General features: G+C 51.4%; 1 protein-coding gene across 3 annotated transcripts; it reads right to left on the minus strand.

Annotated features, from left to right (window-relative positions):
• Window positions 1-388: 388 nt before the first annotated feature.
• On the minus strand, window positions 389-18,546 carry SDCBP2 (syndecan binding protein 2). Of its 3 annotated transcripts, XM_036827572.1 has the most exons (9): window positions 18,510-18,546; window positions 9,485-9,557; window positions 8,751-8,817; window positions 8,021-8,121; window positions 4,352-4,510; window positions 3,512-3,687; window positions 3,261-3,432; window positions 1,161-1,252; window positions 389-904 (listed from the first exon to the last, which is right to left on the minus strand). In XM_036827572.1, the coding sequence occupies exons 2-9, from the start codon at window positions 9,536-9,538 to the stop codon at window positions 850-852; spliced, it is 876 nt and encodes a 291-aa protein (XP_036683467.1). In that variant the 5' UTR covers window positions 9,539-9,557; window positions 18,510-18,546; the 3' UTR covers window positions 389-849. The 3 variants fall into 3 exon arrangements, with proteins under 3 accessions (XP_036683467.1, XP_036683468.1, XP_036683466.1); XM_036827573.1 differs by lacking the exon at window positions 9,485-9,557 and having other exon boundaries at window positions 18,510-18,536; XM_036827571.1 differs by lacking the exon at window positions 18,510-18,546 and having other exon boundaries at window positions 4,171-4,510; window positions 8,751-10,410.
• Between the last annotated feature and the right edge of the window lie 3,685 nt (window positions 18,547-22,231).

The following is a 22,231-nucleotide window of genomic DNA, read 5'->3' on the forward strand; positions in this document are numbered from 1 at the left end:
GTGCTTCTGACTCTCCTTCAGGGGGTCACTTGGTGCACCCCACGCCCCCCGTCAGACCCGCGGGGCCCTGTAAGTGCACGTGTTCCATCCTCTCCAGCACCCTTGAAGTGGTTCTCACACCCGTTCTGCAGATGCGGAAGCCAGCTGCAGTCGCTGAGCAGGGGGTGCGCGAAAGCCAGGGCCCCCTTCCAGAGCCCCACACCGTCCCCCTCTGGTCATCCATGCCCCAGACCGGCGGCATGTGATGGTGGCAAAGCACAGTCACTGCTCTCAGAGGCAATACGTAGCAAAGGCCTTGGTCTCATCACTGCTTAAAAGAAAACCAGCTCTGGCATGTCTTGAGACAGAAGATTCTGGAATTTCAGTTACTTTTGAGGAAGTGATTTTATGTAAAATCAAATCTTTATTCAAAAGACAGTGAAGGGTTATAACTAAATACAGTTTGTGACAAAGAACAAGTAAAGGGAAAAGAAACAATTCTCACAAAAAAATGTATTTGTTCTCTCAAACCGTGGAAATGTTTTACTGGTAGAGGCAAAATTTTGAAAGGGACCCAGCTGCAACTTTAGGAAGTGTTTAGTCGGCCTGCCTATGTGCCCAGCATTTAAATCGGCTCAGAGAATCACTGCCTGTGGGCCCTGCCCCTGCCTTAGCCCAGTTAAGAGGCTGAGGCTCCAAGGAGGCCAGTGTGTATAAATGACAGGCCCATGTGATCCAATGTTGCCCCACCCAGAACACGCCCACCTCGAGACAGCCCCGCCCCCAGGCAGCAGGCCTCCACAGCCTGTCCCCTGAGGACTCTCCCTTTCTTGCTGGAGGGTGAGAGGGCTGAGCTGCTCTCCCGTGGCTTCAGATGTCAGGGATGGTGTGGTCCATGGTGTGGTGGAGCAGGGTTGGGGACAACCTAGATACAGCAACAAGGACAGTCGCCAAAACTGGCAGCACCTTCTCCCCTCCCCGCAAAGCCTGTGCATGCCTTGTGGGCCCTCACTTCCAAGTCTAAGACTTTCAAATCACCAGAAGCCACTGGCTAGCGTGAAGGGAGGCAAGGGCAGGAGAGCGGAGGGCAGGCTGGTCTGGGCTCTGCAGGAGCCTTGAGGAAGCCGGGGTGGACAGGAGGGGGGGAGGAGAGGGGGGAGGCAGGAGGGGAGCAGCCTTACTTTCTGACCATGTGCTCATAGATCACAGTGGGGATGATGGCCAGGTTGATGACGTTCCCGGCTGTGGCCAGAATCTCCATGACTTCTTTGTCCTGGAGAAGGGGTGAGTGAGCGGTCACCCCGGGGGCCAGGGGCAACTCTGAAGGCACCTCTGTGGAGAGGTCAGCATGGCCTCCACTGAAGGATGCCATTGACATTCTGACGTCAGGGGCAGGGCTGCCCCTCAGGTGAGCAAGAACGTGGGCCTCCCACCTGAGGCCCTCTCAGAAAAATGAGCGTGCCCCTCCCACCCTCAGCTCGAGGGCCTGTGTGGGCCTGACGCCTAACAGGGCCTCACAAACGTGACTTCCCCCACAGAGCCCTGGGAATCTCACCAAGCACACATGTATGCCATTTCCCAGGACCCCATCACACTCGGGTTCTGGACCCAAAGCACAAAGAGAATAACTGTGCAGTGGGGGAACAGCAGGGGCTCCCACCCACCCCCTTCACTGGGCTCCTGTCAGCCTGAGCCGAGCCCATGTGGTACTTCTTCCTCTTACATCTTGTTGACTAGTGAAAAGAGAGGCCCGCAGAAGCCATTCAGATCATGGGGAGAACAAGAAACAAAAGGCATCTACACAAAGTGTGCCAAACAGTCCAAAGACAAACGCTATGGCCATTAGAAGAGCCTCTGGCCCTTACTCCGACACCACGACCTTTACTTTACACAGATGTCTAACCCAGGTATATGTTTTCTTAGCTGTTCCAGGATAAATGGGAGAAGATGTGCTAGGTGGGACTAGTGATGGCCAGAGTAGAAATAGACAGACCTTTGAGAAGATAAATGATCTCAAGAAGCATAGCTATCTGGGGCCATTCAGCAAAGGGACAGGTCCGGTCCTTAGAGCCTTACGCCATTGTTTGGTAGGATAACTGATAAGTTCAGAGTGAAGCCTTGAACCATCAGTGAGGACGAGAGAATCTGCAGCACATTTTAGAATGACTGCTCTCCAGAACAGTTAAGATCAAAGAACTGTCATGCTTTGAAAGGAGTGAGTTCACTAACACCCAGTAGAGCCAGCCACTCAGAATTGGTATTACTGTACTCAGCTTTTTAGCTACAATGGATTCCCTTTGGATTGTCATGCCTGATCCCCAAGGAAGGGGAGAGATGCAGCAGGAGGGATGTCAGACGGACATCAGGAAGAACTTCCTGATCACAATGCTCATGAGCCAGCAGAACAAGCCTCCAAGGAAGGTGGGGAGACTGTCAAGCACAGGGAAGAAGATGTGTGACAGGAATGGTGATGGTGATGGCCCTTGTGAAGGGGAGGAGAACTGGCTTAAAAGACTGTGCCACCTGTGGAGTGAGATGCCACCGCCCAAGCCACCTCTACCCGGGGAGCCCTACTTGTGAGCCCCGAAGCCCTGGCTGCAGGACGGCAGGGACCCTCACTCTAAATCACAGCTGGGATTAAGAAGCACTCTCGGTCCTGGTGGCATCAAGTCGGGATAAACCACTCTCGCTTATCCAGGGACCAGAAGCGGCGTGACTCATCCTCCTCCAGGCTCGATTCCCCAAAGGCACCCACCCCCCAGTGCAGGTCACAGCACTGGGCCTAGGCCACTTGCTCCTTCTTGTATTTAAAGATACAACTCACCAGGCAAACCCCCTCGGGAGGGCAAAAAAAAAGAGGTAAGCAATGGACCTCTGAAGAGCAATTTTCTAAAGTATTCCTATTACTGAACAAGATCCAGGATACAAACAGAAGTGCCACACAGAGTAGGGAGGTGTCCATGCAGCCAGGAGCCACCTGGGCACCTACGTCCTTACACAGGTCATCACCCCCCCCACCCCCACACCCCGGTTCCCTGTCACACCTCTGGCCTCCATGTGTAAGTAACAATAGCTTATATTTACTGAGCACTTACTTTGTGCCTGCACTGTGCTCGAAGCTCTGTGTCCCTTGTCACACTGAATCCCTGTAGCAGCCTTAGGATGAGGAACTGAGGCTGGGGTCGGGGCAGCAGCCCACCCGCAGACACGAACCTGCCCACCGCCTGGCGTGTCCCAGCCCCTGATGTCCCGGGACAGAGCTGCTGCTCTGCCTAGCTTACCTTCAGCCCAGTGACGTTCTGCCCGTTCACCTCGCGCACGTGGTGGTTGATGAGGAGCCCATTGCGGGCTGCAGAACTCCCTTTGACCAAAGAGATGACCTTCCCCTTCTTGATGGCGAAGCCGACGTGGGCTGTGCTGTCCTTGTGCATGGTGACGATCCGCTGGAATGTCCTGGCAGGGAGGGACCGTGAGCTGGGCCTGGGGCGTGGCTGGGGGTGGGCAGAGAGGCTCCTGGGACCCAGCTACTCACCTGTCCCGAACAACCATGACAATCTTCTCAGCCGACGCCTTCTTCACCACCCGGTGGGCTTTGCCTGTGCTCCACCCGACACAGTTGCGCCCATCAATCTGCAGGATCTGGTCCCCGAAGTGCAGCCCCACCAGGGACGCGGGGGTGTTGGCCTGGACCAGCTGCACAAAGAGCCCCTGGGGGAGGCAGTCCCCACAGTCAGCCCTCCCGGCCCACCATGAGCCCAGGGCCCTCCTCCAAGCTGCTGTTTGCCCCCTGATCCTCCCGGAGCCTACAGGGCACTGGGGCTGCAGCTCTGCGCAGCAGACACAGGCAACCCCATTTTCCTGGCGAGGAAACACTCCAGGCCACACAGCTAGGAAGCAACGGAGTCAGGAATTCAACCCCGACTGGAGGCTGCACCCCCAACCACTGGACTACAAGGCCTCTCACACTGGCATCCGGGGCCCTCGGCTTCCGCTGTCTGCAGACAGCCGCCCAGAAGCCAGATCCCTTTGACTGGGGGGCAAGGAGGCAAGGAGCCCACGGAGGGGCAGGTAGAGGGTCCCTGGCGCAACCCAGAGCCAGCCCTAGGGCCTTGTAGGAGGGGATTGAGAGGAAGAACCTGGCCTAGGGGTCAGGTGGGCCTCGGCTCCCAGCCCGCGCAGCCCCTTCCTTACTGTGGATGGGGCTCCCCGCGCTGCCTCCTCTCCCGCTGGTGGACGAGGCGGCCAGAACCCCGGAGGCGCGCGGAGGAGGGCTGGCAGCTCGGGCTGAGGGCGGGCGGGCGCTGTCCAGCACGCGGGCTCGCCCTCCGCCCTCCGCGGGGCCCCTCCTCTCCCCCCCGACCCCCAGCTCCACCTTGTCGATGGCCCGCAGCCGCAGCCCCGTCTTGCCGCGCTCGTCCTTGTACAGGTGGATCTCGCGCACCCCAGGCTTGACCTCCCCAGGCAGCACGCCCATGCTGTTCCCGGACACCGGCGCCACCACCTGGTCCGGTGAGGGGCCCGAGACCGCTGCCTGCAGACATCAGGAGAGCAGGCGGTCAGCCAGCGCCTGGGGCCTCGTGCCACAAGAGTCCCCGGGGTGGGAGCAGGGATGGGGTAAGGAGAATGGAGTGGACCCTGGGCCGCAGTCCACCCCAGCCCACACACTTTCCCGCATGCGGGCGAGAGGGAACATGGCTCAATGAAACCACTAGGGGGCGTCAAAGTCCACACCCCTGAAAAACAGCCAGGAAAGTAGGGCGAGAAGAGAGGACAGGTAAATAGGAAAGGGGTCCTCGTTTTCCAAGGCAAACTGGTGTCAGGAGAAGAGTCTTTTAAAATCCACTTAAAAATAAAAATTCCACAAAAAATAGTGAACGATGGGGGGGAAAGGGGCTCAATTTGATCTCTGCCTTTAAAAAAATTAAGGTAAAAGTACCAAAATGAGTGAGTGCTTTCCCCCCTAAGATCTGGAACAAGGACAGGATGTCCACTCTCACCACTACTATTAAATACAGTAATGGAAGAAGTAGCCAGAGCAACAAGGCAAGAAAAGAAAATAAAAGGCATATAGACTGGAAAAGAAGACATAAAATGGTCTCTATTTGCAGATGAGATGATACTTCACTAGAAAATTCCAAGGAATCTACAAGTAAACTCCTAGAACTCATAAGTGAGTTCAACAAGGTCACAGGATAGAAGACCAACGTATACAAAAAAATCAATTGTACTATATACTAACAATGAACATGTGGAAACTAAAATTAAAAATACAATACCACTTACAATCACTCAAAAAAAAAGAAATACTTAGGTGTAAATCTAATAAAACATATGCAGGAATTGTATGCTGGAAATTACAAAACACTGATAAAAGATATCAAAGAAGATCTAAATAAATAGAGAAACATTCTGTATTCATGGATTGGGAAAACATAGTAAAGCTGTCAACTGTCCCCAGACTGATACACAGATTTAATGCAATTCATATCACAATCTCTACAAGATGTTTTGTAGATACATGCAAGGTTAATCTAAACTTTATATGAAAAGACAAAGGAACTAGAATAGCTAAAACTATTCTGATAAAAAGAATAAAACAGGAGAAATCACTCTACCAAATTTCCAGATTTATTATATACCTATAGTAATTAAGACAGTGTGGTACTGGGGAGCGACAGACACATGGATCATGGAGCAGAAGAGAGAATCCAGAAGTAGCCTCACACAAGGAGGGGCAACTGCTTCTTAACAGAGGTGCAAGAGCAATTCACTGGAGAAAGAAGAGTCTTTTCAACAAATGGTGCGGGAGCAATTGAACATCCATAGGCAAAATATGAGCACTGACTTCACACCTTATACAAAAATTAACTCAAATTCAATCATAAATTTAAACATAAAACTATAGCAGTTTTAGAAGAAAGTAAAAGGGAAAATCTTTAGGACCTAGGGCTCAGTGAAATTTCTTAGGACACCAAAGCATAATCCACAAAAGAAAAAATTCAATAAATTGGACCTCATCAAAATTAAAAACCTTTTGCTCTGCAAGAAACCCTTTTAATATGATGAAAGGAGAAGCTACACAGTGGGAGAAAATATTTACAAATCAAATATCTGACAAAGGACTCTAGAATAAAGTCTCAAAATTTGACTTAAAAAAACAATCCATTTAGAAAATGAGCAAAAGATATGAAGAAACATTTTACCGAAAAGAATATACAGCTGGTAAATGAGCACATGAAAAGATGTTCAGCATCACTAGCATTAGGGAAATGCAAATCAAGACAATGATAAGGCATTGCTACACACCTACCATAATGATTAAAATTTAAAATAGTGATAATACCAAATGCTGGCAAGGATGTGAAGAAACTGAAAACACTCATGCATTGCTGGCAGGAAAATAAAATAGTACAGCCATTCTGGAAATAGTTTGGCAGTTTCTTTTTTAAAAAATTAACCATACATTTATAACATTACCTAGGAATTGCACTCCTGGGGGTTTATCCCAGAGAAACAAAAACTTATATCCGTACAAAAATCTGTACACAAACATCCATAATAGTTTAGTTTATAATAGACAAAAACTGGAAACAACTAAAATGTCCCTCAAGAGGTTAAACAAACTGGGGGTACAGACACACCATGGAACACAACCCAGCGATAAAAAGGAATGAACTGTTGATACAGGCAGCCTCGAAGGATCTCCAGGGCATGATGCTGAGTGGAAAGAGTCCATCTGAAAAAGTCACACACCGTGTGATTCCACTTACATAATCTTCTGAAATGGCAAAATTATAGGGACAAAAACACGCTAGTGGTTGCCAAGGGGTTGGGGATGGTGAAGGGGGAGGCTGGGAACGATTATGAAGGGGCAACACTAGAGACACCTTTGTGGTGATGACATAGTTCTCTATCTTGATTGTGCTGGTGTTTGCAGGTGATAAAATGACATTGAACCACAGACACACATTGTACCAATGTAAAATGCCTGGTTTTGACATTATAGTGTAGTTACATAAAATGGAACCACTGGGAAAACTGAGTAAAGAGTACAAAGGACTTCTCTATCTTCGCAACTTCCTATGAATTTATGATTACTTAAAAATAGAAAGTTAAAATGAAATAAAAATAATTTAAAAATTTTAATTATAAAAATGCATTATCTGTCATTTTTAATCAAAATTTAGGTTGTCCTAAATATTGGACCAAAGAGGGATTAAATCGATGGATTAAAATTGGACTATCTACAACATGACCTACTTTGCTTCATGTGTGTACTTCCCTACATGACTGTCAGGAGGGTCATTTTGGAGAAACACCCCAGGGTGTCACCAGTTTTTCTCAGGGTCCCACATGTCCTCATCCTTCCTGATTTGTCCTATGAAATCCTCATTTGTCAGTGTGGCAGTTCTCATCCTCATTTCCATCAATTTCATGAAATCCTGCAGCCTTAGCAAGATTTGCATTTGCACTCTGCAATCGATTTGCACTGGACCAGGGAGGGGCTGGCAGACAAGGACAACTGACAGATGGCCCGCAGGGAGGCTGGAGCTGATTGGGAGAGGGTTTGGGACTGATTCTATAAGTGAATACATTTTCAGGAGTGAATATTTCTATGTTATGATTTCCTTTGCTCCCTGAAGCCATGGGGAGCAGGAATCAAGCATTATTGTTTAATTTGGGGAGTGGGGCTGGATGACAAGCTCCTCCCCACTGGGCTCTGCCTAACCATGCAGCTGCTGTCAAGTCACAGGCAGCCCTTCATTAGCAGCGCCCAGGCTCAGGCCGGGTTTCATGTCCTCCCTTCTCATCCAGCAGGCTCAGGCCAGCAGGTCAGAGGTCAAAGGGCAGGCAGTGGCCCTTCAGCCCCAAGGCCCGCGGGAAACCACGAAACCCCACAGCACTTTTAATGAAGGCTGAAAATACAAAGTGCCATCAAAAAACAGAGCTGCAGCAACGCTGGGGAAAGAGGAGATTCAAGTCTGTTTAAATGGTAAGACCAAGAAGGAGGGCCCACATCAGGCAAAAGACAAATACCTACACTGGCACCTTCTGGAATCTGAGGCAGGTTCTGCTGGACTTCGTGGCTGGAGAACGAAAGACCCATATAACTTTCCAATTCCGCCAAGTTTGGGTACAAAACTGATGGGAAGGGAAGGAAGGAAGAAGAAAGGTGTTACTCCGGGCCTGAGATTAGCCACACCTGCCTGGCTCCCAGGTGGTCACTCATTTTTATTAAGAAACAGGGCCTGGGGATGCTGTTTACTCCCAAGAATGCAGTATATCCCAGAGATGGCTCCACACTCCCAGGAACGCTCGCTGGCACTGTGGGTCCTCCCCTCAGACGGTCTGCTTTCTCCAGGAGCAGCCTGGGACACTGAGTACCTCATGTATCACTTTGGTGTTCAAGTTAACTGACTTTATTTGGCACCGGCCAGACCCGAGGGCAGCTCTGGGGAACTGCGTGGTGAGGAGAAGAGCTGGGCCTGAGTTCAAGTTTGCTACCACAGGGCCTGAATCAAGAGGGCCACGAGCAGCTCCAGGGCCACCACACGCATCCCGGTCTCCACATGCAACCTTCCTTGGTGGCCCCAAGTCAGGGCGGTCAGTGCCCTCACAAAGCTGCAGCTTTCTCAGTGTCCCCCTCAAAGGGTTCTAGGGAGGGTCAACCTGCATAGTGCCCACAGCTCAGCGGCAGGAAGGAGGCAGGCTCTTGGAAATGTCCAGCAGAGGTCACTCTCAGCCAGGAGAACCCCAGCCCACTCACTCACCTGAAGGCTGGGAGTCTGCTCCCTGCCCCGGCAGGGCGGGCATCCTGGGTACGGCTCTGGCCTCGGCCTGGGGACGGATGGGGAGTACCGGTCAGCTGTGGCCATGAGCCCCAGAGCCCTTGAGGCCTGGGGCTCCCTGAGGCTGGGGGTCAGGGCATTAGGTATGCTGGCGGCCTGAGGGGGGTTGTCCATGACCCTTGGAGTAAATGTGGCCTCTGCAGATGTCCACGCTTCTGGAGGGAGGTTCTCCCGGGGGCCCGCAACCCACCAAATGTCACAGCTCGTTTACTACCTGAGGCAGCCAAGGCAAATTTTCAGTCAAAAAGCCCCCAATTCTCAAAACCCACTAGGACTTCATGTGGGATGGAAGGAGAAAAGGGTTTCTGGGGGCTGAGTAGGCCAAACGCCACGGCCACAGGGTTTATTCTGGAAGCTTGTCCTAGAGCATGGGTTCTACACGAACCCGGATGGAGGAAGCACTGGGATAGAGCAGGCACCAGACGGGCCGGTCTGCAGCTGCTTGGTCTTCTCCACCTTCTGTAATTCCATTGCCTTGGCCTCTGGACACCTGCTCTGCCCAGCAGGCCCTGCAGTGGGGACCTGCATGCCCTGGGGCCAGTCAGGAACTCCCAGGGGTCCCCAACACTTGACCCAAGACAAGCCTCCCTTAGCTACCCTGGCGTAATCCAGAAGGCCCCGTCAGGGGACCCCAGGCTGATGGCCTGGCAGTTTACCTGCATGGCTTGGTCCACCTTCAGGTCCTCCAGAGATGGGTACAGGGCGGACATGGCTGCTCTTTGGAACACGCTGCAGGGCACAGAGGGTGGGGAGGGCTGAGGGCTGAGAGGAGGCACGGACGTGTGCCACTCAGCACTCTCAGGACGAGAAAGATGTCACAAAGGTATTACTGTCCCCATTTTAGAGATGGGGGAGCTGGGATTTGACCCAAAGTCTGTTTGGTTCCCAAGCCCGTGCTCTCAACCCCGCAAAAATCCCATCCCACCATGTTCAGCTGACTCTGGGCTTTAGAACCTGAGACCCGGGGTCACCTAGCACATGCTGACCAGGCAAAGCAGGATTGGGGGCCACGTCCCTCCCTGTCCTGTTTCAAAGGTCAGACAGGCTTATGAGGTCTGATCACTCAAGACCTAAATCCAGTCCAGCTGGTGGGTAGTGAGCACCTGCTGTACACCCGGCCACCGTCCGGGGTTTGCTCAGCATCATCCCGCAACTACGCGGGGTTCAGTCCAGTGTCAAGTGGGCGGGGACTTGATATTACAACAGAAAGGCAGCAGGCACTTTAGAAGTCCTCCCCAGCCCCCCCCACGCCTCTCCATCTCTGGGCATTTGAGTTCCTACTGCATACCAGCCATTTCCGGTCTCGCTGGCGACTCTTGATCTTGACCACAATGAGGTAAGACCAAAGGAAGCTCTTAAAAACATGCACACAAACTGTAGCAGAATTTATACACTCAGCAGAGTATTGCTCCAGAGGGAGAAGGAAATGGGGGGAAGCACGGTAAACATTTACTGAACGCCTTCTACCTGTCCAGAGGAGAACCACTAGGACCTCGGAGCAAGGTACCAAAAGAAATTCAAAGAAATTACCTCACAGAAATGCTTTACTTCCTTCCTAGTTGAAATGTGAGGAAGGAGCAGTTTGTCTTTCTGGATTCTTTTCCGTTTACCCACTAACACATTGTCTCTGTCACATCTCCCGACCTTTGTTGGGCCAGCCGTCACTAGCTGGATGTCTCTGCCCCGCCCTCCCACCCTGGCTCCTCAGGCAATGAGGTCACTGCTGCTCCCAACGACCCTGCCCACAGAAGAGATTCTGGGCCAGCCTCCGGCCCTGGACTCTTCAATCGTCCTTAGTCTGTCTTCCCACCTGAACTGCAGTTCCTTGGGGTCAAGGGGTGTCCTATTCACCCCACTGGGCCCACATTCTCTGGACCAGGTCCAGATCCTCTGGGCATCTCCCCTGAGTGACCCACAGGGGCTGAGGTCATCTTCATCCATCACTGTTCCTCATCCTTCCTCTGTACCTGCTGCCTTGACCCTTGTATCAACCTTAACACTCCCCAACGACCTCTCCCATCCCTCCTAATCTGCCATCAAATCCCATCTCTCCCACATGCCATCCCGAATCCCCATGCTGTCTGCAGACCTCCACCATCTCCCCGCCCTTCTGCAGGTACCACAACATCTCCAATGAGTCCTAGCTCCTCTATTGTTGTTCTCCAGCCAACAGGCCCGTTCTGCATGAGCCTGGAATGTCATGCCCTGCTGAAAGCCCCCAGTGGCTCCGCACTCTCAGAATCGAGCCCACATTCCCTTTACGATTCCTCCAAAGATTGGAACTGGTGGCTCAAAGGCCAGATGCAAACACTGTAAAGCAATTACACTCCAATAACGATGTTAAAAAACAAATCTGTTGCCAAGTGCTTTATACGTTCAAACTAGCCCACTAAATGCAGAACTCAAGACGCTGCTTTTTTTTTTTAATTAATTAATTAATTTTATTTTTGGCTGTGTCGGGTCTTTGTTGCTGCACACAGGCTTTCTCTAGTTGTGGCGAGTGGGGGCTACTTTTCGTTGTGGTGCGCAGGCTTCTCATTGCGGTGGCTTCTCTTGCTGCGGAGCACAGGCTCTAGGCACGCGGGCTCAGCAGTTGTGGCTCAGGGGCTCTAGAGCGCAGACTCAGTAGTTGTGGTGCATGGGCTTAGTTGCTCCGAGGCCTGTGGGATCTTCCTGGACTAGGGCTCGAATCCGTGTCCCCTGAGTTGGCAGGCAGATTCCCAACCACTGCTCCACCAGGGAAGTCCAAGATGCTGCTTTTAATAATCTAACTTCACATTGCTCCTGAAAAACAGGACACTCTGGCAACCCTGGACCGCTACTGAGTGGCTACAGCTGAGTCGCAGCTGACTCCCGGGCGCCCCAGACCCCACCAGCCTCTGCTGTCTCTTACATCAAGACCGCTTTACTCACTGGCACTGAGACCCTATAGACATTTGCTTGCACCCCCCTGCCTAATTCTCCTGCTTTATTTCTTTCCACACGTCCTTCTCCCAACCCCCACCCTCAGCTTCAGCCATAATGAGCTGCTTTCAGATCCTTGAATTAATCGAATTTTCTCATGTCCCCAGGCCTTTGCATGTATTATTATTCCCTCTATTTGGAATAACTTTCTACCCCCTCCACTCCCTACCTAGCTAACTCCCAATTATTTTCAAGTCCCAGACCAGAGGGCTCTTCTTTTAGGAAGCTTGTCTTGATTTGTGCTCCCCCCGCCCCCAAACCCCCCTCCTCACCCAACTCATGTTCTTACTCTGTTGATCATTCTCTACTCCTGTAGTTGCTTCTTTGTCTACCTATTGGGAGTTCCAGAAGGGCAGGAACTGGACCTTCTAATTTGCTATGGAACTCCTAGCCCCTAGCATGGACACCAATGCAATAATATTTCCAGAAGCAATGCATTCTGCCCGGGCTTCCACTTTTCTCCTTGTAAAGTAAAGCTCTGATGTCCTATGGACATGCACCTTCCTAGGATGGAAACAAGGATGAGAGGTCCCAAACAGGTTTTGTTCGCCTCTCACAGGCTTGATTTTTGTTTTCATTTGAATTAGTGCCAACATTTTAAAATCTGGAAATATAAAATTCTTCACTTCTAACTTGTACAGAAAAGAAAAATCACACTATTTGGCAATGCAAGAGCAGAAATCATACACGGCAACAGTCAGCCAGGCCTGAGTCGCAGCCTGCCATAAGATGGGGCTGCACGCGCCTCCTTGTTTCCCGAAGTGCCCATCCAGCTGACTTACGCTGCCTGTTTGGCTCCTGCAGGCAGGCAGCTCCAGATCTTTGCCTTAGCCTTTGGGGCAGGAATGATCATCTCAAGAGGACAGGGATTGTCCTAGGGGGAGAGAGAGACTGTCCCTGACCTCCTTTAAATCAGCTGGGGGAAGAGACCACTTTGTCTGTGGTCTTCCCCACTGCGCACACACTCTGGGAGACTTATCTCAGGACAGTCCTCAGGAGGTACCATCTGCCAAAAACATGCCCTGCTACCAGGATCACACATGAACGACAGGTGTGAAGATAAGAGGCACCCCTGCCCTGCTTTTTCAAACACTGAAGCAGCAGAGCCGGTTATATTTTTAGCAGCTGCCCTCTGGGAGAGCAGAATCAGAGATCTACTTCCTGGAAATCACTCCCAGGCTAAGACCACACAACCCTTCCTCTGTGTCTGGGACCCTTTCACCATTGCCACCTACTCTGGGTCTCAACTAAGGTTTGGGCTCTGGGTGGAATCAAGAGGCAGGTATTCCCCTGCCATTTAGCGGTTCATGATATATAGTGGGGAATGGCTCCCTGCCAGCAAATATGCGTGTCTCATTCAGTCATCCATCTACTCATTCACTCATCCATCTACTCATTCACAACATTTGAGTGTCCACTGCGTGCTAGCAACACTGGACCTGTTTCAGTCATGCTGATCCCTCTGCTTGGCACACCACCCTTCTCTACATGGTGCTCTTCCAAGGCTCAGCTCAAATGTTTCTTCTCTGGTTGGCTTTTTCAGACCATGGGACCCCCTGTTAGTTGGCCAGGTCTTCATGTGTTCCCAAACTGACTTGTACTGTCCCTATTGTCAAGTTATTTATCATATTATATGATTATTATCTGGGTATTTCCTCATACTGGGCCCCAACTCAGAAGGGTGGGGACTGTGTCCTGTTCAACACCCTATGCCTCCCCATCAAAACAGCACCCAGCACGTGGATGCCGGCAAAAATTGCTATTCGACTGAATAAATCAGTGGTTTTCCAAGGAACAGATTGGAAATTTGTGGGGGCATTTTTGGGTGTCACACGACTGAGGGGACACTACTAGCATTTAGGAAGCAGGGAGTAGAGGCCCGGACCTCCTGTAATGCACAGAACAGCTTACCACAACAAAGCTGTCCTGCACAACTTTCCAATACCCTGCCAAACCTTCATGGAGGCAAAAAACCTGTTTATAACCTGTTTTATATACAAATACAATGAAACTTTCCCTGGTTTTAATATATAATATATTATCCAGAAATGTATACACCAGCTTAACCGAGGAAGTTATTCTTTGTTTTGTTCACCATTGTGGAAAATCACTGTCAATACTTCTGAGCACAGGTGAGTCACCAGAACGCACCCATGTGTGTCTGCGTTTGTAGCTGTCACAGTGATGCCACGCCTGTATACAAATACATTTAACCTTTGACTCAAGACGCCAAATACAAGGACTTCCCTGGTGGTCCAGTGGTAAAGAATCCGCCTTCTAATGCAGGGGAGGAGGCTTCCATCCCTGGTCGGGGAACTAATATCCCACGCAGCCAAAAAAAAAAAAAAAAAAAAAAAAGATGCCGCATGTAAACTTTGGCAAAATTTAGTTGAATACTATCTATTAAATCCAAACTTTCTCATTTTAAGTTAGGTACAGACGTGACCGGGTGTCACCCAGTCTGAACTTTTACATAGTGAAGGGCATATTCGTTTATTATAAATTACTTTCATTGCTCATTGCTTTCATTTCTCCTTTATAGTACAGAGAGGGCATCACGTTGATTTTTTTTTAACCTTGGGGCGGGGGGGGGGGGGGTGGACACTGAACCACCACTCAAGACGAACCCGCCCCCTCCCTCAGCCTCAATTTCCCGCTTTTTGAACGCAGCCAGGCACAAAACTCCGAGCACTCGGGCACCGGAGAAAGCCCCAACGGTTCCTAGGGCCTGTTCTTCACCCCAGGCCTCAGTTTCCCAATCTGTCCAACGATCTTGGATCAAAGCTCTCCAAACGACTCCCCACCCTGACGCTCCGGTAGCTCCAAACTCTGCGTGAGGCCTCCCCTGGTTGCTATGGGTTACGGCGCCTGCGCAGAAATCCCGCCAAGCCGCTGGAACGCGCAGCGGCCGCTAGGGCGCATGCGTGTCACCCACCCAGGGCTGCGCATGGTTACGGGCGCTTCGCAGGGTATCCCGCGATTGCGGGTGGCAAATGGCGGTTTCCTTGCCCCGCGGGTTGCTGGCTGGCTAAACTCACCCGGCCTCTTGCTTTTTCCAGCCGCTCGTGGCTGGCGCCCACACGCACACACACACACAAAATCAGGTAAAGCAGCAGAGTAAGGGATGGGAAGTCTCAGTAAGGGTCCGCGTCCGCTCTTTACGCGCCTGGAGTCTACGCGGATCAAATCGCGCTTTAAAGGGGCGAGTGTCCCTTCGCCTCCCCACGCCCCCGACCCCCGGTCCATTAACGGCCTCCCGAAGGGGCGAGGGTGCGCTTGAGCCGCCCCCTGCTGGCTAATAAGATTCCGTCCTAAGGCAGCTGTGGGAGGGAGGAGGGCAAAGTTGACACGCCTGCGCTCCGGGCTGCCTGTTGCTCATAATGAAGAGGAAGCTCCCTCGTTCCCTACGATTTCGGAAGCTCCTTGGATCCCCGAGTATGCCCTACCGTTGTGACGTCACCGTCCTTCCCACCGTGCCAGGTTTCTTGCCTGGCCCTGCCTTCCTGTCCTAGTGCTGAACTGCACGTGCCCCGCCCCACTCCACGAAGATTTATTCTGGAATCCCACCCAAGAATGACTGAGTGCCTGCCCCCCAGGGTAGAGGTCTTGGGCTCGGCCAGGCAGATCACTTTCCACAGCAACATTGGACCCACTGCACATTTTTAGAGATTCGGGCAGTTGGGTTTGCGGGGTGCAGGATAAAAGTCTAGGGCAACGGGGAAGGCCTGGAGGAAGGTAGGAGACGCCGAGTGGACCCTGAAGGATGGAGGTTCAGCAGGGTGAGAGTGGAGTATTACTCCAGGGATAGGGAGGCCCAGGCCCAAGAGTCCAGCCGCCTCCCAGATCTTTACTACCTCCTGCAGTTTATTCAGATTGAATTCATTTTTCCCCAGCTTTGCTGCCCCTCTACAGTGACACCACCAAATGCACCTCATGGTCTGAGCCAGAAATCTGGGAGTTATCCTTAGCTCCTGCTCTCCAGCCATACCCAGCTCTTGCCCTCAGGAGAAAATATGGGACTTCAACTTGATATTCCAATCTCTATGACGTGACCCCTGGTACCTTCTCCACTGACTCCTGGTGACCTCCTCACTCTTGCACACTCACCCTGCATTTCATTTATTCTAGACTGCTTGCTGATCCTAAAACTCACCCTGCTAGTTCATGCCTCTGTGCTTTTACAGGTGCTGTCCCCTCTGTCTTGAATGCCATTGACACCTCCCCCCAGCCACCACCACCTTGTTCATCTGGTGAACTCTTCTTTTCCCCCCAAATCCCCAAAACCAAACACAGAGTTAGGCAAGCCTCCCTTCTCTAGACCACAGAATCTCATATTCGCCTATTCATCATTCATTCCACTACTGTTTATTAAGCACCCACTGTGAGCAAGGTCTTCTGCATTTCCTGGGTTCGATTTCCACTGAGCTGTATTTGTTTGCCTGTCACCCTCTTTGGTCAGGATTGTGGCTCATTTCTGAAGCCCCAGTGCTGTGCCCACTGCCTGCTACACAGCAGGCATCCAGTTACTGTTTCTTAAAGAAGTAGAAAAGCAGACCCAAGGGGAAGAGAAAGCCCCAAAAAGTCCTTTGAAGAAAAACCCTGGGCCTAGAAGGGGAGTAAAAGCAGTGCCCTGATGAGGTGGATTGAAAGGCTGGCTCCTGCAGTCTGACAATGGAAGAGTTTGCTCAGTTCGGTGCTGATGACTTCCTGAAATTAACTAGCTCCTCTGAAAAGAAAGGAACCGATCTAACCTACCTCACCCAGAGAAATTTTCCTCTCCCACTGCATTTTCCAGGATTTCCATCCCTGAGCTTCTGTACTTTGTAATATTCTGAGCAATAACAACTCCCACAACAAAGCAGCAATCAGGTCCTCAGAGACCAGCAGGGCTGAAAAGGGGTCGCCAGCCCCCATCTTTGGACTTTGGAATGAGAACACTCCTTTGGAACACTTTGTTCCAAAGAGCTGAAACTACGGGACGCCCACTTGTTCCTGTGGACAACTCATCCATCCTTCAGAAGACAGTGTGCGGGAGGGAAGCGTGGGTTAGAGTGTCAGAGGAATAGCTCCTGGAAGGCCAAATTAGCCCAGGGATGTGGTGAGTTGGAAAGGAAGAGGCTGTTGCTAAGCCACCAGCATATACTCCTCTCCTTCTCTCAGGCTGTACTACCTGCTGGAGAAAAGCTGTGGACTTCTTCAAGGAGTGCGGACACTCCTGAACCCAGGCCCAGGAGAGGCAGAGCGGGAGCCAAAGACCTTGGAGGCAGGCAGGATGGAGTCAGACTGCTGCCTCTGACTTGGGAGAGCAAGCATGGACAAGTCCCTTTGGCATGTCATTTATTCCTTTGTAATATGGGTAACAATACTTGCATCACAGAGTTATCGTGGAGATTAATTAAAAGATTCTTAAATAAAAGAGATATGTACAGAAAGCACTAGTACATAAAGGGCATGCAATAATCGTTAGCTATTGTTCATTCAGTACATTTACTGGGCACCTAAATCCCAGTACTGTTCTAAGTACAAGTAATAAGGCAGGGAACAAAAGAAAAATCTGTCCTTGAGTGTCACTTTCTAGCTGGATTAAATAAGTGTTTATGCCATGTTAGGTGGTGGGAAGTGATGGGGAGAAAGATAAAGCAGAGTGGAGGGTAGAGCCTGGAGGTCCGGAAGAGCCTCACTGCCAGGGGGTGGGTGGGGGGGTGACAGATGGCTTTTGAGCAAAAGCCTAAGTGGGGAAGGAAAAGCATTGAGGCTGAGGGCAAGCCACTGCCCTCTGTTTAGGGAACATCTGACCAGTGAGACTGAAGTCAGTTGTTCATAGGGGAAGTAGTAGGAGACGAGATTGGAGAGGTAGCAAGAGGGACTGGATCCTGTAGGGCCTGTGGGTCATGCTGAGGGCTTGGCATTTACTCTGATGAGATGGGAGCCCCTGGAGAATTTTGAGCAGCAGAGTGACATGGTCTGACTTTCATTTGGAGGATAGATTAGGGGGCACGGGGCATGGTCTGACTTTCATTTGGAGGATAGATTAGGGGGCACGGGTGGACAGGGAGCCCAGGCGAGAAGTGATGGTGGTGCAGTTGTTAGTAGTTGGGGCCACCGTACGTACAGCAGCCAGTGCAGTGCTGGCCCAGCACACAGCAGCCCCATCTTAAGCACCATTTTCTGAGGCTGGCTGTGTGGAGGGCATGTTCCAGCCCCTTATATCCATTACCTCATTCAGTTCCCCTGACTGCATGGGAGTCCCCACAGGAGGAAACCAGTGTTCAGATCAGGCCACTGGCCCAGCTCCCCCAGCAGGTTCTCCTTGCCGTGGTAGGGAGCTTGTTAATGGAAACAGCTTCAGGCAGAGAAGTAAGTGACAGAAACTGAGGCCTGCACTCAGTTCCTTGTGGGAGTTGCTCTTTGGCTTTCCAGGGGCCCATTTCAAGGAGCAAAGTGTGGGTCCCGTCTCTGAGAACTGACCCAGGCAGTGAGGAGGAGCCTGGAGCCCTAGTGATGTCTGGATAAAGATCACCCAGCCCTCGAACCTGGCCTAGGGCTGGGCTCAGAAGAGGAAACCCCAGTTCACATTTCACTGCCAGAGAAAAGCACCTTGAGAGAAAAAGGCCTGGAAGTCCCAGCAGGGTCGGGACAGGGAGGGAAGAAGACAGGTGAGAGCAGGCCTCCCTTAGCCCTGTCCCCACCTCTAGGGGCCCCTTGCCCCGCTCTCACCTGCAGGCCAGGTGCTGCTGCTCGTCCTTCTCTAGCCACTGCTGACGGAGTCTGGTCCCCTCCCTGGAAGGTGGTGGCCCTTGTCCCAGCTGGGTTCCTGCTCCCTGGTCAGCTGACTCACCCAGGACTGGGATGGGCCCAGGTAAGGACCTGCGGCTGAGTCAGCCCACCCCTAGGTTACCAGGTTCAGAGGAGGGCTTTGGCCTTAGTCTGGATGTGGAGGTGGGGTTAGGGGCTCACAGCTCCTGTTGAGAGGGTTATGAACCAAGACTTCTTGGCCTTGAGGAAATCGGATTTGGATTGGACAACTAGTCCTGCTGAACTCATTGAGGGCAGTTTGATGGGTCTTAAAAAATGGCCATACCTTTTGACCCAGCATTTCCTCTTCTAGGAATTTGTTACAAGAAAATAAACAAGTAGGCAGTGAGGTCTCAGGGCCCATCACCGTGTTTCTTATAATAGGGAAATCTAGAAATCCCCAAATGCCCATCGCTAGGGTCAGTTAAAAAAAGGCAGCATCTGTGGAAGATCACAAAGCTGTCAACATCATTTAAGGAAGAAGCCATGAGGAAATGTTCCAGCAAGATATTGAAAAATCAATATTGTGATAACCATCTTGTGTTTTGTCTTCATTTTTTGAAAAGTGAATATGCACTGAAAACAGTCTGGGAGGGCATAACCTAAAACGCTGGAAATCCGGATGGTGGGATTGTGGGTGGGGTTTTGGTTTGTACTTTTGTGTGTTTCAAGGTGGTGGAGTTTTGTTTTGTTTTCTTTTGAAGTTAGTTTTTGCTTTGAATGTTTATGATTTTTGTAATCGGGGGGATCAAATTAAGGTTAGTTGTTTTAAAAAGGAATTTAGATGGGTTGTCTCCAGGAAGGAGAACTAGGGGGCTGTGTGCTGAGGTGGGAGGGGATTTTTGAATAGCACACTTTTTGGTGCCTTTTAAATTTTGAAAAAATTTAACTTTTTTTGACTATACCCCCAAATAATCATATAAAATTAAACAGAGAAGGGGGAGGAATTTAGCTGAGGTCCTGGTGGGTTTGGTTGTATAGAGGTGCCTGTCACACCTGGTGCCTGGGGAGGGCCACACCCCCTGTGCTGGGTGGTCCCAGGAGGAATGACGCAGGGCAGTCGCCCAGGGTGGGGTGAGCGTCGGGGCTGCTCGGCAGGCCAGGCGGGCCCACGTCACAGTCCCCGTGACGATCCTGGGCAGAGGGACACTAGCCTTGGGCGTCAGATCCCGACCGGGGCCCAGCTGGTGTTCAGCCCATGCAGGAGACACTGCCAGCCTCAGGGGCTTACAGCCAAGAGGCCCACACTGGAGACAACAGCAAGAAAGGCAGTGGCCAATAATGGAGCCCTCATGGCCTGCAGAGTACGAGGTCCTGCCCCAGGTGCTTCACAGTCATCATCTCAGTGGCTCGCTCCTGCCATCCCTGTGAAGCAGGTGAGAGGCAAAGTCCCTCTCCCAAGTAACACAGCTGCAGCCTCCAAGGTTCTGTTTTCTCTTCTGTGAGACAAATGCACTTGAAGCTGAGGTGTGGACACACCCAAGGGCTGAGCCATATGGTCCTGAAGCATGTGGTAAACCATGAGTGATGGACCCACCTTAGGTCAGGTCTTCAAGACCAAAGAAAAGTAGAAAATAGAGACCCTAACTGAACCAAGTGACACCCCCTGCCCCCATACATACCTCAGTTCACTCAGCCAAGGTCTCAAAGGGGCCTTTTCCAGAAGGGTATGGAACTTGCCCGCGGTCACACAGCACATTGGCACAGATCTGGGACTAGAACCCACATCCCCTCACCTCCACCTACATGCAGGGGCACTCACTCCATGCCCTGGTGTTACAGCCTCCTCCATCTCTGACTTCTCCCCTGTTCCAGCCAACAAGAGGACTTTGTGTTGCCATGCCCTCGCTCAGTCTTCAGTGGTTCCCCACTGCAGCGGGAAGGGGGGAGGGGGAGGAGCAGCACTAAATTCCCGGGCCTGACACTGAGGCTCATGGTCCGTCCCCATCGTTACCATTTCAGCCTTGCTCCCCCAGTGCTTCTACCCCAGCCCAGCCACAGTCCTCTCCACTCCCACCTCACACTTCCAGGCAAAGGCCTGTGCTGCTGCTTCTCCCGGAATGCCTTCCCCCTGCCCCCATTCCGCCTGGCCAAATCCACTGAGCTCGTCTTCCAGGAAGTCTCCCTGTCACCCCCATCCACGTGGCCCGTCCCGCCTCTGAGCTCTGGATCAGACTGTGCTGTTCCGTTCTGTTCTTTCATAGTAATCATCTTGTATTGTTCATCTGTCTTAGGCTACAAATTAGACCCTAAGTTCCTTGAGGGTATGGCCTAGTTATTAGATCTACAGTGGCTATTTTCAAAATGAAAACTGGAACCTGTGCTCTGACCAGGATATGTTTCTGCTTTGTTGTACATTTGTATGAACAATCTCCAAAAGTCTAAACCATGGGTATCCAATATGGACCATATACTTGGAAACCCTCTACCACCACCCTTCACAGATCTGAGTAATCAGCCACTTTACCCCTTCCTGCTGAGCCCAGAGGCGGCTCAGAATTCTCTAACAATAATGTTGCAGGTAGCTAGTGCCACCTGGATTTGGCCTGTGAGATGAAACCTCTGTGCCATCTGGAATGGGCACTCCCTGAGGGCAGGGACTTGTCTATGGGGTTCTTATCCATAGGGCCTAGCATCATGCCTGGCACATAGCAGGCTCTCAGTAAGTATCTATTGAGTGAATGAATGCCCCTCCTAGAAAAGTCAATCACAGTTATAAATGAAATGGCTAACTCATTTAAAATATGGGCTGGGCTGGGGCATCAGATCTGTGTCCCAGATCTGTGACATTGCACAAGTTACTAAACCTCTCTGAGCTTCGGTTTCCACATCTACAAATGGAGTGTTGGTACCTGCTTTACAGGCTTGTCCTGAGGATTAAATGAATCATGTGCAGTGCCTAGGACATAGCTGGCACTCAATAAATGTAAGTTTCCAACTTCCTCTTGGAATGAGTCCAGCTACAAGTTACAGAAACAAAAGTCATCGGTTCAAGTGAAAATGGGGGTGCTTTTGGGGGAAGAAGGGGGAATGGCTGCTGGGCAGAGAGAAGCACCAGCTGTGCACTTCTACCCTCTGCATGGAATCGGGATGGTGTAGAAAACCCAGGTTACATCACCACAGCTGCATCAGTACCACTGAATGATAACAGGAAGTGCTCCGTCTGCATGCTGGGCACTCTGCTGGGCATGGGGTAGAACCCGGTCTCACATTGTTCCCAGCAGCCCCCAGATTCAGAGAGTGGAGCACCTTGCCCAAGGTCACACAGCCTGAGTGTGTGAACAGGCCTTGGCTGTGAACTGAATGGAGCCACTGGGGCTCCGGGAGCCTTTCCCATCCCCACGCAGCTGAGTCATGGATTTCCCAAGGTGGTGGCCAAGGGCCCTGGTGAGTCAGAGGCCCGGCGGGGGGCTGACCCCCTCACACTTCACCCCACTTAGTCCTGCCCAGGACCCCAGCCCCTTGCTTGGAAGCACAGGCACCTGCCAGAAACCACAACCTATAATGCCCTTACAGTACCCCAAAGTGATATCCTAAAGGGGCCACGGCATATTGTATGGCTGTGGAATCCCAGCCTGCCTGGGCTTAAATCCCTACGCTTAGGCCACGTGACCTTGGGCAGGTCACTTTACCTCTCTGGGCCT

The sequence above is a fragment of the Balaenoptera musculus genome, chromosome 15 (assembly GCF_009873245.2).
Source record: "Balaenoptera musculus isolate JJ_BM4_2016_0621 chromosome 15, mBalMus1.pri.v3, whole genome shotgun sequence".
NCBI classification, from domain to species: Eukaryota; Metazoa; Chordata; class Mammalia; order Artiodactyla; family Balaenopteridae; genus Balaenoptera; species Balaenoptera musculus.